Below are 16,581 nucleotides of genomic sequence, written 5' to 3' on the forward strand. Positions count from 1 at the left end.
CCTGAGATTCATTTTCTTGTGGGCATTCACAGCAAATAACAGGAACATGAAATAACGAAATAAAGAGACCCAACGTGAGATCATTGGTTGTGGGAACATCTCAATGGATGGGCAGGTGAGTGTAGTTATCTCCTTTCATTCAAGAGCCTGATGGCTGAGGGGTAGTAACTGTTCTTGAACCTGGTGGTGAGAGTCCTGAGGCTCCTGTACCTTCTTCCTGATGGTGTTCCTGATTCACTGTCCATCCCCAAATAAGATCAGTTCAATTCCCCTCCAGGGATTGTCAGCACCCGTGGGAATAATGGGGGCCCAGCAAGATCAATTTAACCCTTTCCTCCCATTCTTTGATAAAATCTCACACTGATTCACCAGCAGCAGAATGCCACAATAACATTAATATTATAAATCTATAAAAAATGGAGATTTTCAACAGTCCCAGATGGAATTGATCTTGCAGCCAGGCCAGAGGAAGATGTGAACCTCCAGAGATCAAGAAAGTTGATCACAGGAGACACTGGGGGAGCTCAGCGGGTTAGACAGCGTCTAGCGAGGGACGCGGACAGTCGACCTGTGGATGGCTCCGAGCTTCAGTGTCCACCGTGGTCACGGCTTAGACCTTGTTGTGTTCTCGGTTCGGACGGAAGGTTTTTGGGGCAGTGTGGGAAGTTAGGGGACAGGTTAGGGTTAAGAAGGCAGAGAATGGTGTTGGGGGGGAAAATAAGTCAGCCATGTTATGTTGAAGTTGTATACAATGTTGGTGAAGCCTAATTTGGAATATTGTGTTAATTCTGGTCCCCAGAAAGATGTCAGTAAGATTGAAAGAATGCAAAGAAAAATTACAAAGATGTTTCCAGGGCCCGTGACGTGAGTTATAGGAAAAAGTTGAATAGGTTAGGACTTTTTTATCTGGACCGTAGGATAATAAGGGGAGATTTGAGAGAGGTATACAAATTTGTAGGGTAAATGCAAGTAGACTTTTTTCTCTGACGTTGGGTGAGATAAGAACTTGAGGTCATGGGTTAAGGGTGAAAGGTGAAATGTTTAAGGTGAACATGAGGGAGAACTTCTTCACTCAGAGGGTGGGAGAGTCTGGAACGAGCTGTCAGTGCAAGTGGTGGATGTGGGTTTGATTTTAACATTTAAGAGAAATTTGTACAAGTTCATGGATGGGAGGGGTGTAGAGGGCTACGGCCTGGGTGCAGGTCAATGGGACTAGGCAGAGTAACAGTTCAGCATGGACTAAATGGGCTGAAGGACCTGTGTCTGTAGTGCTGTAGTGCTCTATGACTTCTATGATTGAATGTAGGAGCAGTCTCAATAAGCTGAATGGCCTAATCCTACTCTATCTTATGGTCTTATAAAGGGTAGTCAGAGGTCGGGGCAGTTCCACATGGTAGGCTTATTCAGAGAGTCAGAAGGCATGGGATCCAGGGAAGTTTGGCCAGGTGGATTCAGAATTGGCTTGCCTGCAGAAGGCAGAGGGTCGTGGTGGAGGGAATACATTCAGATTGGAGGGTTGTGACTAGTGGTGTCCCACAAGGATCTGTTCTGGGACCTCTAATTTTTGTGATTTTTATTAACAACCTGGATGTGGGGGGTAGAAGGGTGGGTTGGCAAGTTTGCAGACGACATGAAGGTTGGTGGTGTTGTAGATAGTGTAGAGGATTGTCGAAGATTACAGAGAGACATTGATGGGATGCAGAAGTGGGCTGAGAAGTGGCAGATGGAGTTCAACCCGGGTAAGTGTGAGGTGGTACAGTTTGGAAGGACAAACTCCAAGGCAGAGTACAAAGTAAATGGCAAGATACTTGGTAGTGTGGAGGAGCAGAGAGATCTGGGGGTACATGTCCACAGATCCCTGAAAGTTGCCTCACAGGTAGATAGGGTAGTTAAGAAAGCTTATGGGGTGTTAGTTTTCATAAGTCAAGGGATAGAGTTTAAGAGACGTGATGTAATGATACAGCTCTATAAAACTCTGGTTAGGCCACACTTAGAGTACTGTGTCCAGTTCTGGTCACCTCACTATAGGAAGGATGTGGAAGCATTGGAAAGGTACAGAGGAGATTTACCAGGATGCTGTCTGGTTTAGAGAGTATGGATTATGATCAGAGATTAAGGGAGCTAGGGCTTTACTCTTTGGAGAGGAGGAGGATGAGAGGAGACATGATAGAGGTGTACAAGATATTAAGAGGAATAGACAGAGTGGACAGCCAGCGCCTCTTCCCCAGGGCACCACTGCTCAGTACAAGAGGACATGGCTTTAAGGTAAGGGGAGGGAAGTTCAAGGGGGATATTAGAGAAAGGTTTTTCACTCAGAGAGTGGTTGGTGCGTGGAATGCACTGCCTGAGTCAGTGGTGGAGGCAGATACACTAGTGAAGTTTAAGAGACTACTAGACAGGTATATGGAAGAATTTAAGGTGGGGGGGGGGGTTATATGGGAGGCAGTGGTTGAGGGTTGGCACAACATTGTGGGCCGAAGGGCCTGTAATGTGTTGTACTATTCTATGTTCTATGTAAGTGAAAGTCAGGACAGGAGCCGGTGGTGGGAGTGTCCGTAGTCAAAGGCCAGTGATTCTCATGGACAGATGTCAGGTTGGCAGGCGCTGAGGATGAAGACCGGCGAGCCCTGGGGTCAATGACGGAGGTTGGCATCCCCGCGGATGAGCGATGGTGACCCTCCAGGTGGGCTGAGTCTCACAAGGTCAGCGAGTCCTTGCGGGTCCAGATGGCGAGGCCCGGACCTCAAAGTCCTGTGATTGGCGTGTCCTGAGGTCAATAGTCAGTGAAGTCCAGAGGTCACAGCCGGAGACTGAAGGCCAGGAACTGGTGAGTCTGGAGTCTGAAGCCCTGTGGTCGGAGTGTCCGGAGGCCAGAGGCCTGCAAACCTGAGAGTCCAGGGCCAAGGACTGGAGGCAGCCTGTACTGGGATTGGAGGCCTGTCTGTGTGCGTGAGTGGGTGGGGTGAGAAAGGGGCTTGTGATGCTGCTGTTGTTTTGTTGCCTGTTGAACATCGTGGGCTTGCTATGTCAGCGCTGGAATGTGTGGCGACTCTTGTGGGCTGCCCCTAGCTCATCCTTACATTGTGTTGGTTGTTAACGCAGACAACACATTTCATTGTATGTTTCGATGCACCTTTCATAAATAAACTAATCTGAATCTGATCTAAAATGGAACCTGGAACACATCAGTGTGGGCAGAGGAGCTTCACTGTACCGAGTTCCAGCACCTGGCTGACTCTGGGACAAGTATTTCCCGACAAACATAGGAACAACTGAGATTGAAAGTGCAAGGGAGAACTGTACAAGGTGCTGCACGACAAAGAAGATATTTAAAGATAACGTACAGCAATCTATTGTCTATGAAAAAAATCCTTCGAAACTATTCAAGGGATGAACGGGGTGTATCAGAGAGTGGGCACTGTTGCCACCTGGTGTCCTATTTAACAAACTGCAGAAATACTGGAGACAACCCGCCCTCAGACTCTTGTGAACTGGCACTGCCAAGGAAATTCTCCATCACCTTCAATGCACTCTTCACTCAAAGCTCCAGACCTGACACTGACCTCATGATCTCCTGGACAAGAGTAAACTCTCTCCTATATCGTTCTGAGGCTTGGATTATCGGGACCTCAAGGACACTACCAAACCTGGCTCCACATCATCCTCCAAATTTACATCAAGAATTAAGCAATCCAACATCAGTGTCACCACCTTAAGCCAAATTCCCGAAGTTCAAAGTAGATTTGTGAAATGATGCATATATTACCATATGCTACTTTAAGATTAATTTTCTTGCAGGCACTTACAGGAAAAAAAGGAAATATAATAATATATTTATGAAAAACTGTACATAAACAAAGACTGACAAACAACCAAAGCGCAAAAGGATAGAAACTGTTGATAAAAAATAAACAGAGAACATGACTGTAAGACATGAGCAGAATTAGGCCATTTGGCCCATTGAGTCTGCTCTGATCCATTTCCATTTTAACCCCGTTCTCCTGCTTTTACAACACGAGTTATAAAATGGTCACAGAATCAGTTCTGACTGCTGAGTGAAGTTAACCACACTGGTTCAGGAGCCTGATGGTTGAGGGGTAATAACTGTTCCTGAACCTGGTGGTGTGGGACCAGAGGGTCCTGTACCTCCGTCCTGATGGCAGCTGTGAGGACAGAGCGTGGCCTGGGTGGCGGGGGTTTTTGACGATGGATGCTGCTTCCCTGCGGCAGCGTTCCTTGTCGATGTGCTTAAAGGTGGTTTGTGTTGTTTTACTGAACATTGTGGCTATGCTATGTTGGCACTGGAATGTGTGGTGACGCTTGCAGCAGCCCCCAGCACATCCCTAGGCTGTGTCGGTCGCTGACACAAATGAAGCATTTCACTGCATGTTTCAAAGTACATGTGATAAATGGATTAATCTGAATCTGAACCTTTGAGGCTTTGCACAGCAACAAACCACACAAGTTTTTCTCAAGCAGTTTGTATTTGCTCACCACTGCATGTGGTTTGAAACTAATCTGCTGAAGGACGTGGTGCACCTCTGTCCTGGCACTTTCCAGGCTACTTAGAAAGTGCTTTTAATGATTTAGAGGTTGCAGCCAAGGCCAGCATTAAATATTCATTCCCACTCGCTCTGGAGGTGCTGGGGATGAGCTGCAGTCCTGGTGAAGGTGCTCCCACTGGCCTTTGGGGAGGCAGTTCCAGGATTTAGACCCAGTGGCCAGGAAGTAACAGCAGTGGATTTTCAAAATGAAAAATAAAAAAGAACACAGTTGTTGAAAATATTAAAACAGAAAATGTTGGAAATACCCGGCAGGTCAGGCTGCATCTGTGGGAAGAGGAACAGAGCTAACATTTTAAGCTGAAGATCCATCATCAGAACCTGTTAGAGCTTCAACAAACTGATTGATTCCAAAACCTATGGACTCACTTTCAAGGACTCTATAACTCATGCTCTCAGTATTATTTATTGTAGTTGCAGAGTTTATCTTTTACACATTTTTTTGGTCGATCGTTGTGTGTAGTTTTTCATTGATTCTATTGTGTTTCTTTCTTCCACTGCAAATGCCCACAAGGGTTGTCTATAGCATAGGACATAGGTTAAGGGTGAAAAAGGAAAAGTTTAAAGGGAGCATTAGTGGGGGGCTTCTTCACACAGAGAGTGGTGGGAGTGTGGAATGAGCTGCCAGTTGAAGTGGTGAATGCGGGCTCACTTTTAACATTTAGGAAAAACTTGGATAGGCACATGGATTAGGCATATGGTCTAGGTTCTTTATGGTCAGTGGGACTAGGCAGAAAAATGGTTCGACACAGCCAAGAAGGGCCAAAAGGCCTGCTTCTGTGCTGTTATGTTCTATGGTTCTATAGAAGACAAATTTACTTTGAACTTTGTTTTGCTTCCAACAAAATGCAGCTTACCCTGTTGTGGACTGCCAGCGTTTTCTGTTCTGGTGTTTGAACTTAAAATGTTCAGTAGATTTGCAATATATTCCCAAGTTAGGACAGCATGTGACTCGGAGAGGAATCTGCAGGTGGTGATGTTTTCGTTTGCTTGCTGCCCTTGTCCTTCCTGGTGATAAAGATACAGCCAGGTGAAGATTATTTCAACAGCTGCAGTTGTTTGGGAATGTGAGGAGGCAGCCTCTGACTGCTGCTTGTGGCTGCAGTAGAAACTTGGCTGGTGATCAAAGACCAAAGCCTGAAGGCTGAGACCTGGTGGCTGCAGCCCTGCATCTGTGTCCGCTGGAGAAGTCAGAGGCCTGAAGTCTGTGAGTCCGCTGGAGGCAGCATCACTTGGAGTTGGTAGTTTTCCCTCAACACATCCTTAGGTTGTGTCGGTTGTTAACGCAAATAACACATTTCACTGTATGTTTCCATGTACATGTGATGAATAATGAATCAGAATCTGATTTAAAACTGAATCTGTAACGGGTCGGAGTGGGCAGAGGGGCTTCACTGCACTGAGTTCCAGCACCTGGCTGACCCCAGGACACTAAGTACTTTCACACAGACATAGGGACCACTGAGACTGAAAGATGCAAGGGGAAACTGTACCAACTGCTGTATCACAAATGAAGATTTTTCAAAGTAATGTGTAAGAACTTGAATCTGGTTGAGAGAGGGCTGCGATCAGCTTGTCCGTGCCGACCAAGTCCCAGTCTCAATACCCGTGTTCGGCCAACATCCCTCTAAACCTTTCCTGTCCATGACACATTTCACTGTATGTTCCGATGCACATGTGATAAATATCTGAATCTGTCCAAATGTCTTTTAAATATCATAATTGTACCCAACTCTGGCAGTTCATTCCATTAACCCACCACCCTGTTTGAGAAACGAGCCCAGTGGATCTTCTTAAAAGCTTTCCCCTCTCATCTTAAATTGATGTTCTTTTAGTTTTAGACTCCCCTACCCTAGGGGAAAATGTTGTGTCTGTCCATCACTCATGATTTAATATGCCTCTATAAGGTCACCCCCTCAATCTCCAATGCTTCTCCTACTTCCCCTCATAAATCAAGCTGTCCAGTCCTGGTAACACCTCATGAATATTCCACATCCTTGTCAACTGAATGACATCTTTCCAATACCTGGGTGACACGATGCTCCAAGTCTCACCACAATCTACGATGTGCTTTACCGCACCAGCTCAGTTAAGGTGTGAAAAATTAAGACAGAGTCGAACAGAAGAAAATTAAGTCTAATTGATAATCTAAATTAAGTAGTCTAAAACTCACCCCCACTAGCAACCCCAAGGAATCGGTGGGCAGACTTCCTGCATTAGTCGCTAGATGGCGACATTAGTCATATTGTCCAACACAGACCAGTGTGCGTGAGATGCTGGTAGAATTTTGAAGGTTGATCAGTATTTGTGGAAAGCGAAATAGTTAATATTTCACGTCCGGGACCCTTCCGTAGGACTCAATGCTACATCTCCTTCTTAATGAATTCCACCATTGATAGTACCTACAGGAGGTGTTGCCTCAAGAAGCCAATATCCATCATCAGAGATCCCCACCATCTTCTCGCAGCTACCAGTGGGCAGGAGGTACAGAAGACCGAAGTCCCACACCACCGGCTTCAAAGCAGCAACTTCCCTTCAACCATTTGGTTCTTGAACCAATCGGAATAAGCCTAATCACTACTACAGTACAGCAGCACTTTGACATCATTCTCCTATGCATTTTTTATTCTAAGTCTGTACTTTCTCATATAATTTTGCTTAATTTAGTCTTCTTGGGAATGTTGCGTCTCTGATCCTATGTATAAGTAAGCTTTTCATTGCACTTGTGCATTTAAGTGTGACACTGTTCCTGTGCCAGTGACCAGGGTTCGATGCCACTGCTATCTGTAAGGAGTTTGTTTTCCCCATAAACTCGGGGTGCTCCACTTTCCAAAGACGTAGCCATTGGTACATTAATGGGTCACATGGGTGTAATTGGGCATCACAGGATTGTTGGGCTGTTACCTTGCTGTACCTCAAAACTATAAAATATGACAATATGAACTCCCATCCTGCCATGTCAGTGGAGTCTGAATGTGTGGACAGCTGAGGGTGGGGGCACTGAGAAAGGGGATGATTGAGTGGATGAGGGACCAGAAAGGTGTGGAAAAGCAGCTGATAACTTCAGAAGAAATCATCACACAAAACAGTATGTGTTATAACGAAGTCTTTTTCATTAAAAAATAACATTTAAATGCTGACAAATCACATTTTAATCACACACAATTTAGTAGGGCAGTATTTACCAGTATCTACAACACAATGCTTTAATTTTCTGCTCATTTGTTAAAGTGAGGTCAATTAACTGCAGCGGGCTTGAGCCCCAGCCAGTTAGTGGGCAAAAATTTATTCATCCTCTGTATTAAGACAAAACACAAGATACATTTATTATTGTGGAACAAAAACCCTGTTTTCTCCATGAATCAGGTAGACTGAGACACAACACTGTTGGAAGCCGACTAATGTTAACTCATAGAAAAGGTTGACAGCAAACACAAAAAAATATAAACAGTCGTGACAAACTCCATTCACGAGGACGAGGAATTGGTTCTTTGTCCAGTTATCTTCATCCAGGTGTGGATTTATACCACATTCGTCAGGGCCAAGTAGGTGAGGTCTCAGCTTGCCCATTTCTCAGTTACTGGTTAAAGGCTGGCATCAAACCCACTGATCTACAGCTTCCAAGGTGAGGAGTGAGAGGGGAATACATTAGTGGGATACCAGCTCAGGTACAAAGCCACCACTGGTGACCATGAATCCCAGCCATTCTGCAGAGACCCCCCTACATACGGGGCTGGCTGGCACAATCAGGTAGAGGCATTGATACATGCAGCATCTGTTCCACTAGCCCTCAGTCCCAACCCCAGCTCAGTGAGCACACTGTTCCAGGTTTAGTTCCCATCTAATCTGGATAAAGTTCGTCCATCTCAGAGGGGTAAATCAGGATCCCCATCCAGAACCAAAGCTCAGGGGAGATTGGACTGAGCTGTTCTGGAGATTTTGGGCCCCCTGTATAATGGAATGGGCATCATCTCAGGGGGCAATGTTGTGGAAAAGCTGCAATGCTTGTGTTTTTCTTTTCAAAGTTTACATTATGTAATGTACATAAGGTAAAGGTTTTATTTTGCACTGTTTCCTTCCTTTTGTATATTATTTTGAAGCATGAATAAAGTATTTTCTGGGGAAAAATATTGGAAGGTATCAATCGGGTGGACGGAAGGGAATGCAGGCCTTGTTGGGGCCAGCACTGTGAGGGAGGGGGCAGCTGGACGTGACAGTTGGAGATGTTTCTTCAAGCGGAGGGTGTCTAGAGCTCCTGAGCAGCCCAGACCAGGGCTGAGCGACATCCCCAGAACTCAGCTCTACCATCAGACAAAGACAATGAAAGGAAGACAGGACTCGGGCTTCCTTATAGAGCAAATCATCAATACATTGCAGAACAGGCTTGATGGGCTTCAGAAGAGGATTCCTGTCTATGTGACCTTGCCACCCCCCCCCCCCCCCCCACTGTGCCCCAGCCTGCAGAGCATGTGTCTGTACACTGTAGTTTCACTTCTTGCTGGTCCAATTCCCTGAAGTTTCAATACAGAATTGTCACTATTTTCATTGCTGAAATCTGGAACTCAGTGCCCAAGGTGGTGGGAGCATCTTTTGAAAGGAATCAAATAAATAAGCAGAAAGGAAAGGACACAGTGCAGGAGTGAAGTGATGCATTTGAGGTGAGCTTTTAAAGTGCCAGTGCAAGAAAGATGGACCGAGTGGCCTTCTGCCATAGGAAGCAGCTGCTTCATAAGTGTTCAAGACAAATCATTTTTCTTTCAAATATAAACTGACACAGATTTTAACACAGGATGCTTCCCAACCAACACTTGGTTTGAAATAACTGAAAGCAGTTTGAATATTTGTAAAGACATGTTTCAAACGAATCTTTAAGAGCATAAGATATCTGAGCACAATCAGGCCAGTTGGCCCATCGAGTCTGCTCTGCCTCTTCCTAACCTTTGCAGGGAACCCTGACTGCTGGTACAACCTAAAGTGGGTCAGAAGAGAACAAGACACAGTGAACCAAACCAATCTGTTGCTGCAGCAAAGATTTACATTGGCTGGGGGAGAGTTCTGGCTACTAGCTGATGAAATCCTTTCACTTGTCCCTCCCCAGCCACAGAACCCGCACCCCCCAAATCTCTCCTTCTACTCCTCTTTGAAGGTGTAACTTTCTAGAAACTTCTTCAGCCGTGTTGGGTAGTCAGTCATGACGCCTGTTGCTCCCAAGTCAAAGGCTCGCTTGAAGTCATCCTCATCATTCAGAACCCAGATGTAGACCTGGAGGAGGGGGGTGGGTAGAATGGAGAGGGAGCCAGTGAGAGAGTGTGCATGTGTGTGCGTGAGAAACCACCCTCCTTCACCCCTCCCTGCTGAAACACACAAGCACAGCCAAGAGAGGAAAATATTTTAGGCAACACAGTGCAACAAGTAATGCAGACATAGCATAGCACAAGTTAAACTAATGGAACTGTAATGTGCCACAGTGTAATATACTGTTAAACTGTAACACAGATGTAATGCGCCACAGTGTAATATACTGTTAAACTGTAACACAGATGTAATGCGCCACAGTGTAAAACATTACTAGACTGCAATACAGCTGTAATAAGGCACAGCTGATTACTGTACAGAAGTACAGGGAGGGAACAAAATGGAATGTCTCCAGCCAGGCAGAGGGGAGAAGTTGTTTAGTGCTGAAAGGAAAGGAGGGGTCGAAGTGTGAGTGCATAGTTACAGGGAACTAGAAATAGAGGAAGCTAAAAATTACTTCGAATACTGCAAAGTTGAAGACGGGAGAGTGCTGGAAATACTCAGCAGGTCAGTCAGCATCCGTAAAGACAGGAACAGAGGTAGCATTTCAGATTAGTGTCATAGAGTATGGAAACAGGCCTTCAGCCTAAGTAGTCCATGCCAATCAGAAACCCACCTCAGCTACACACAAAAACAGATGAATCTAAATGAAGGGAGTGGTGTCTCAGAAAGACAGCGTCCATTATTAAGGACCTCCAGCACCCAGGGCATGCCCTTTTCTCACTGTTACCATCAGGGAGGAGGTACAGAAGCCTGAAGGCACACACTCAGCGATTCAGGAACAGCTTCTTCACCTCGGCTATCTGATACCTAAATGGACATTGAACCCTTGGACACTACCTCACTTTTTAAAAAATATACTATTTTTGTTTTTTGCATTTTTAAAATCTATTAAATATATGTATACTGTAATTGATTTACTTATTTATTTATTACTATTGGTTTTATTTTTTTTTCCCTATAGTATGTATTGCATTGAACTGCTGCTGCTAAGTTAACAAATTTCACGTTACATGCCGGTAATAATAAACCTGATTCTGATTGCCCGTAACATCGACTGTCTATTTCCCTCCACAGATGCTACCCGAGTGGCCGGCATTCTAGCGAAGTGGCTAGTGCGACAATTTGCAGCACCAGTGGTCACCGACCAGGGTTCAATCCCCGTGTTGTTTGCAAGGAGTTTGCATGTTCTTTCCATGATAGTGTTTCCTCCCACATTCCAAAGACGTTCGGGTTAGGGTTATTAAGTTGTGGGCATGCTATGTTGGCACCGGAAGCATGGCGTCACTTGAGAGCTGCCTGTTGGTTGTTGACACAAATGGCACATTTCAGTGCATATTTTGATGCACATGTGACAAATAAACCTAAAACTAAGGCAAAAAAGACAGAGGCATTCTAAAAGCTCTCAGGCACACGAATGTACACAGAATGGAGTGATCTGAACATTGGATTAGTTTAGTCAGATATTTTAATGTTTAATTAATTCAGCACAACATTGTGGGCTGATGGGCCTGTTCCAGTGGTCTATTAAATCTCTCCACTCTCACCCCATGCATTTTAGTTCTTGATTTCCCAGCCCTGGAAAGAAGACCACGTACGTTCACCGTTAGTTTTCCATACACACTAGCCTAACTTCCTGAGAATTTTCTGACTTTAGTGTAAGTTCAAAGTACAAAGTATATATAAATTATTCAGCTTTGGGATTTGTCTGCTTACAGGCAACCACAAAACAAAAATAACCAAAAGATCTAATTTTTAAAAAGACCAACATCCAATGTGTAGAGAGAGAGAAAAAACACAAACCGTGCAAAGAATAAAAGCAAGCAACAGCATTCAGAACAGAAGAGAGTCCATAGACATGAAGCCCAGAGCAGCTGGAGAAGGCCCACAGCCTCAGCCTCACCTCATCGCACAGCGAGGCAAATCGTCACGGAGCTCGCAGCCCAGAGCAGGACACTGCTGCAACATGGGTCAATGCAGCAGCCAACTTGTGCACAGCAAGCTCCACCAAACACAGCGTGAGGTGGTGACTTATAAACACACAAGATTCTGCAGTTGCTGGAGGAACTCATCAGGTCATTCAACATCCATGGACAGAAATAAACACTGTTTATTCCTCTCCATAGATGCTACCTGGCCTGCTGAGTTCCTTCAGCAATTGGTGATTCATGCCAAGAGATAATGGGGTGTTCACTTCTGCTCTTCCTCGAGAGAGAGCCTCCAGATCTTCTAGGTAATCTTACAGGGAGCCCTTGGGTTAACGTGCATGTGAAAGCTTTAGAGGATGCAGAGGAGATTTACCAGGATGCTTCCTGGATTAGAGTACATGTCTTATGAGGAAAGGTCAAGCAAAATGGGGATTTTCTCTTTGGAGTGAAGTAAGATGAAAGGTGACAATAGATGTGTACAAGATGATAAGAGGCAGAAATAGAGTGGACAGGCTGTGCCTATTTCCCTGGGTGGCAATGGCCAATATCAGAGGACATCCTTTTAATGTGAGGGCAGGAAGTTTTAGGGGACTTTTCAGAGGGAAGTTTTTTTTTTTAACTTATTGAATGGTGGCTTGCCTGGGATGCACTCGGTGGTCGAGGCAGTGAGACTACTGAACTCCCTGCTGCCACCACCAGATCTCATCATGTATGAAGAGTGAGTAGCATTATACTGTTTACTTTCTGACTTGCTCCGCAAATGCATCTTATTATTCATTAATTTATTTGTGGTAATATTACCCTACGTGTTACATGTACTACACTGTACACCTTGGTCCGGAGGAACGTCGTCTATTTGCAGGTGTACATGTATACGGTTGAATGACAATAAATTTGAACTTGACTTGATTTGAAAAGTGACTTTTAGATCGGCACGTGGATGAAAGAAAAATGGAACATTATTACTATGTAGGAGAGAAGGGTTAGATTGATTGTGGAGGAGGTTAAAAGGTCAGCGCATCGTGGGCTGAAGGGCCCGTATTGTGCTGTCGTGTTCTATGTTATAACACAGAGGTTCTCAACCCGGGGTCCACTGGACTGTTTGCTCCATGACATAATAAAGGGTGGGAACCTCTGTTTTAAAATTATAGTCAAGTGATGGTGATTATAAGGACGGCCAAGCTGGGTTTCAGTTCTAGCTAACAGTTTGAGAACCTGCTTTCTGACTTCCTTCAGTGGATGTGGCTGATACCAAGAGTGAATTAAAAGGCCTCTCTCTGGAGATGTACAAAATAGCTCATGGCACCAGAAAGGAAAGTGGCAACCTCACCTGAATTCCTCTCGCTTTGAGATGCTCAAAGAGACATTTCCTCATCAGTAACCTGGCAGGAGAAGACAAGGAAACATCAGGACCACCTTTGGAGTTCTCCCACTGCAGCTGGAACAGTCAACATCTCACATAGTGGGTGGTCCCATGCGATCCGGCAAGAGGCAGGAGGACTGGCAGTATATGGGAGTGCTGGGGTGGGAGAAGTTTTGCATCTCCATCCTAATTCTACTCCCCTGAATCTTGAGCCTATATTCCCTAGTTCTAGTCTCACCTAGCAGTGGAAACAACTTTCCTACCTCTATCTTACCTATCCCTTTCATAATTGTATACGTTTCTGTAAGATCTCCTCTCATTCTTCTGAATTCCAGCGAGTACAGTCCCAGGCGACCCAATCTCTCCTTATAGTCTAACCCCTAATCTCTGGAATCAACCTGGTAAACCTCCTCTGCATTTCCTCCAAAGCCAGTATATCCTCCTTCAAGTAAGGAGACCAGAACTGCACACGGAATTCCAGGTGCGGCCTCACCACCACCCTGTACAGTAGCAACATAACCTCCCTGCTCTGAAATTCAATCCCTCTAGCAATGTAGGCCAACATTCCATTTGCCTTCTTGTAGCCTGCTGCACCTGCAAACAACATTTTGTGATTCATACACAAGCACTCCCAAGTCCCTCTGCACAGCAGCATGATGCAATTTTTTATCATTTAAATAATAATCTGCTCTTTCGTTTTCCTTCCAAAGTGGATGACCTTGCATTTACCAACATTGTAGTCCATCTGTCAGACCTTTGCCTGCTCACTTAACCTATCTATATCTCTCCATATCTGCTGCATAATTTATTTTTCCATTCAATTAGTATCATCAGCAAACTTAGATACACTACACTCGGTCTCCTCTTCTAGATTGTTAATGTATATCGTTGCAGGCCCAGCACCAACCCTTGCAGCACACCACTCGCCATTGATTGCCAACCAGAGCAACACTCATATATCCCAACTCTCTGCTTTCTGTTAGCTAACTAATTCTCTATCCATGATAATACATAACCCCAACTCTATGCATCCTTATCTTATGTACAAGTCTTTTATGTGGTACCTTATCAAACACCTTCTGGAAATCTAAGTAAATTAGATCCATCTATTCCCCTCTATCCATTGAACTTGTTATATCGTCAAAGAACTCCAGTAAGTCTGTCAAACAGGACCTGCCTTTGCTGAATCCAACTTCAAGCTATCAATGCTTGATAGCTTCAAGCATTTTCCCAACTACTGATGTTAAACTAACTGGCTTATAATTACCTGCCTTTTGCCTACATCCTTTTTTGAACAGTGGCATGATATCCGCTGTCTTCCAATCCACCGGGACCTGCCCAGATTCCAGAGATTTTGGTAAATCATCACCAAAGCCTCTATTTCCAGCATCTGCAGATTTCCTCATGTTTACTATAACCTCTGCCAATTCTTCCAGTACCCTCAGATGCATTCCATCAGGACCCAGTGGACTTGTCTATCTTCAGGCCCACAAGTTTGCTCAGCACTACCTCTTCAGTGATAACTATTTTATTGAGGTCCTCAACTCCCATCGCATCCATAACATCTCTCTTTGGCATGTTAGATGTGACCTCCACTGTAAAGCCGGACACAAAATAGTCTTTCAAAGCCTCAGACATTTCCTCATTGCCCAATATCAATTCCCTCTTCTCATCCTCCAAGGGATCTACATTCACTTTAGCCACCCTTTTCACTTCATACAATTATAAAAACTTCTACTATCTGATTTCATATTTTGTGCTAGTTTATTTTCATAATCTATCTTCCCTTTCTTTATTGCTCGCTTAGTGGTACTTTGTTGCTTTTTAAAGTTTCCTAATCTTCCAGTTTCCCACTACCCTTGGCGACTTTGTATGCACAAGCTTTTAGTTTGATGCCTTCTTTTATTTCCTTAGTTATCCAAGGCTGGCTCTCCTCACCCTTACTGTCCTTGTTTTTAACTGGAATATACTTTTGTTGAGCACCGTGAAAAATCTCTTTGCAAATCTTCCACTGTTCCTCAACCATCCCAGCATATAGCCTGTGTTCCCAGTCCACACTAGCCAAATCCTCCCTCATCCCATTGTAGTCTCCATTGTTTAGACATAATACACTGGTTTTAGATTGCACCCTCCAGTTGCCTCCCACATTCCAGAGAGGTACAATTTGGTTAGTAAATTGTGAGCATGCTCTGTTGGTGACATTAGTGAGTTGCCCAATACAATCCTCACTGATTTGACTTGACGCAAACAACACATTTCACTGTATGTTTTGACATACTTGTGATAAATAAAAATAATCTTTAATCTTTATTAAGGGGAGGGAAGAGATAGCAATTGATTGGGAAGGGGTTGTGTGGAGGGAAAAACAGAATAATTGAGCATGTTGTGAAGGTAGACAGTGGATTGGGATAGGGAAGGGTGATACATGAAATTTGAGGGGGGTGAGGACAAAATGCAATAGCAGAAGAGGGGTTGAGTAGGGGACGGGGTGCAGAGATGGTAGGTTCAGGTTAAGTCTTGGGTACTCACGTGTCAGCGAGCCAGATCAGCAGCCGCCGGGTCCAGGGGATCTTGCATGATTCCTGCAGCCTGGGAAATGGAGGAACATACACAGTGAGAGATACAGATGGACACAGGAGGAGGTGTTGCATTGCTTGTCCGAGAAAATCTTATGGCGGTGCTTTGGAAGGATAGATTAGAGCGCTCCTCTAGGGAGGCTATTTGGGTGGAATTGAGGAATGGGAAAGGTGTAGTAACACTGATAGGAGTATATTATAGGACACCTAATGGGGAGCGTGAGTTGGAAGAGCAAATGTGTAAGGAGATAGCAGATATTTGTAATAAACACAAGGTGGTGATTGTGGGAGATTTTAATTTTCCACACATAGATTGGGAAGCTCATTCTGTAAAAGGGCTGGATGGTTTAGAGTTTGTGAAATGTGTGCAGGATAGTTTTTTGCAACAATACATAGAAGTACCGACTAGAGATGGGGCAGTGTTGGATCTCCTGTTAGGGAATGCGATAGGTCAGCTGACAGATGTATGTGTTGGGAAGCACTTCGGGTCCAGTGATCACAATAGCATTAGCTTCAATATAATTATGGAGAAGGACAGGACTGGACCTAAAGTTGAGATTTTTGATTGGAGAAAGGCTAACTTTGAGGAGATGCGAAGGGATTTAGAGAGAGTGGATTGGGTCAAGTGTTATGGGAAGGATGTAATAGAGAAATGGAGGTCATTTCAGGGTGAAATTATGAGGGTACAGAATCTTTATGTTCCTGTTAGGTTGAAAGGAAAGGTTAAAGGTTTGAAAGCGCCATGGTTTTCAAGGGATATTAGAAACTTGGTTCGGAAAAAGTGGGATGTCTACAAAAGATATAGGCAGCATGGAGTAAAGGAATTGCTCGAGGAATATAAAGAATGTAAAAGGAAT

General features: G+C 44.5%; 1 protein-coding gene across 1 annotated transcript in view; it reads right to left on the minus strand.

Annotated features, from left to right (window-relative positions):
* Positions 1–7,655: 7,655 nt before the first annotated feature.
* The window catches only part of gdpd1 (glycerophosphodiester phosphodiesterase domain containing 1), an 80,783-nt gene continuing 71,857 nt past the window's right edge, over positions 7,656–16,581 (minus strand). The window contains exons 8-10 of the mRNA XM_073053153.1: positions 15,678–15,737; positions 13,116–13,167; positions 7,656–9,824 (exon numbers count right to left, since the gene is read on the minus strand). Of these exons, the coding sequence (XP_072909254.1) occupies positions 9,693–9,824; positions 13,116–13,167; positions 15,678–15,737 (244 nt within the window). The 3' untranslated portion in view covers positions 7,656–9,692. The remainder of the gene's footprint in view (positions 9,825–13,115; positions 13,168–15,677; positions 15,738–16,581) is intronic.

This window comes from Hemitrygon akajei, chromosome 8 (assembly GCF_048418815.1).
Source record: "Hemitrygon akajei chromosome 8, sHemAka1.3, whole genome shotgun sequence".
NCBI lineage: Eukaryota > Metazoa > Chordata > Chondrichthyes > Myliobatiformes > Dasyatidae > Hemitrygon > Hemitrygon akajei.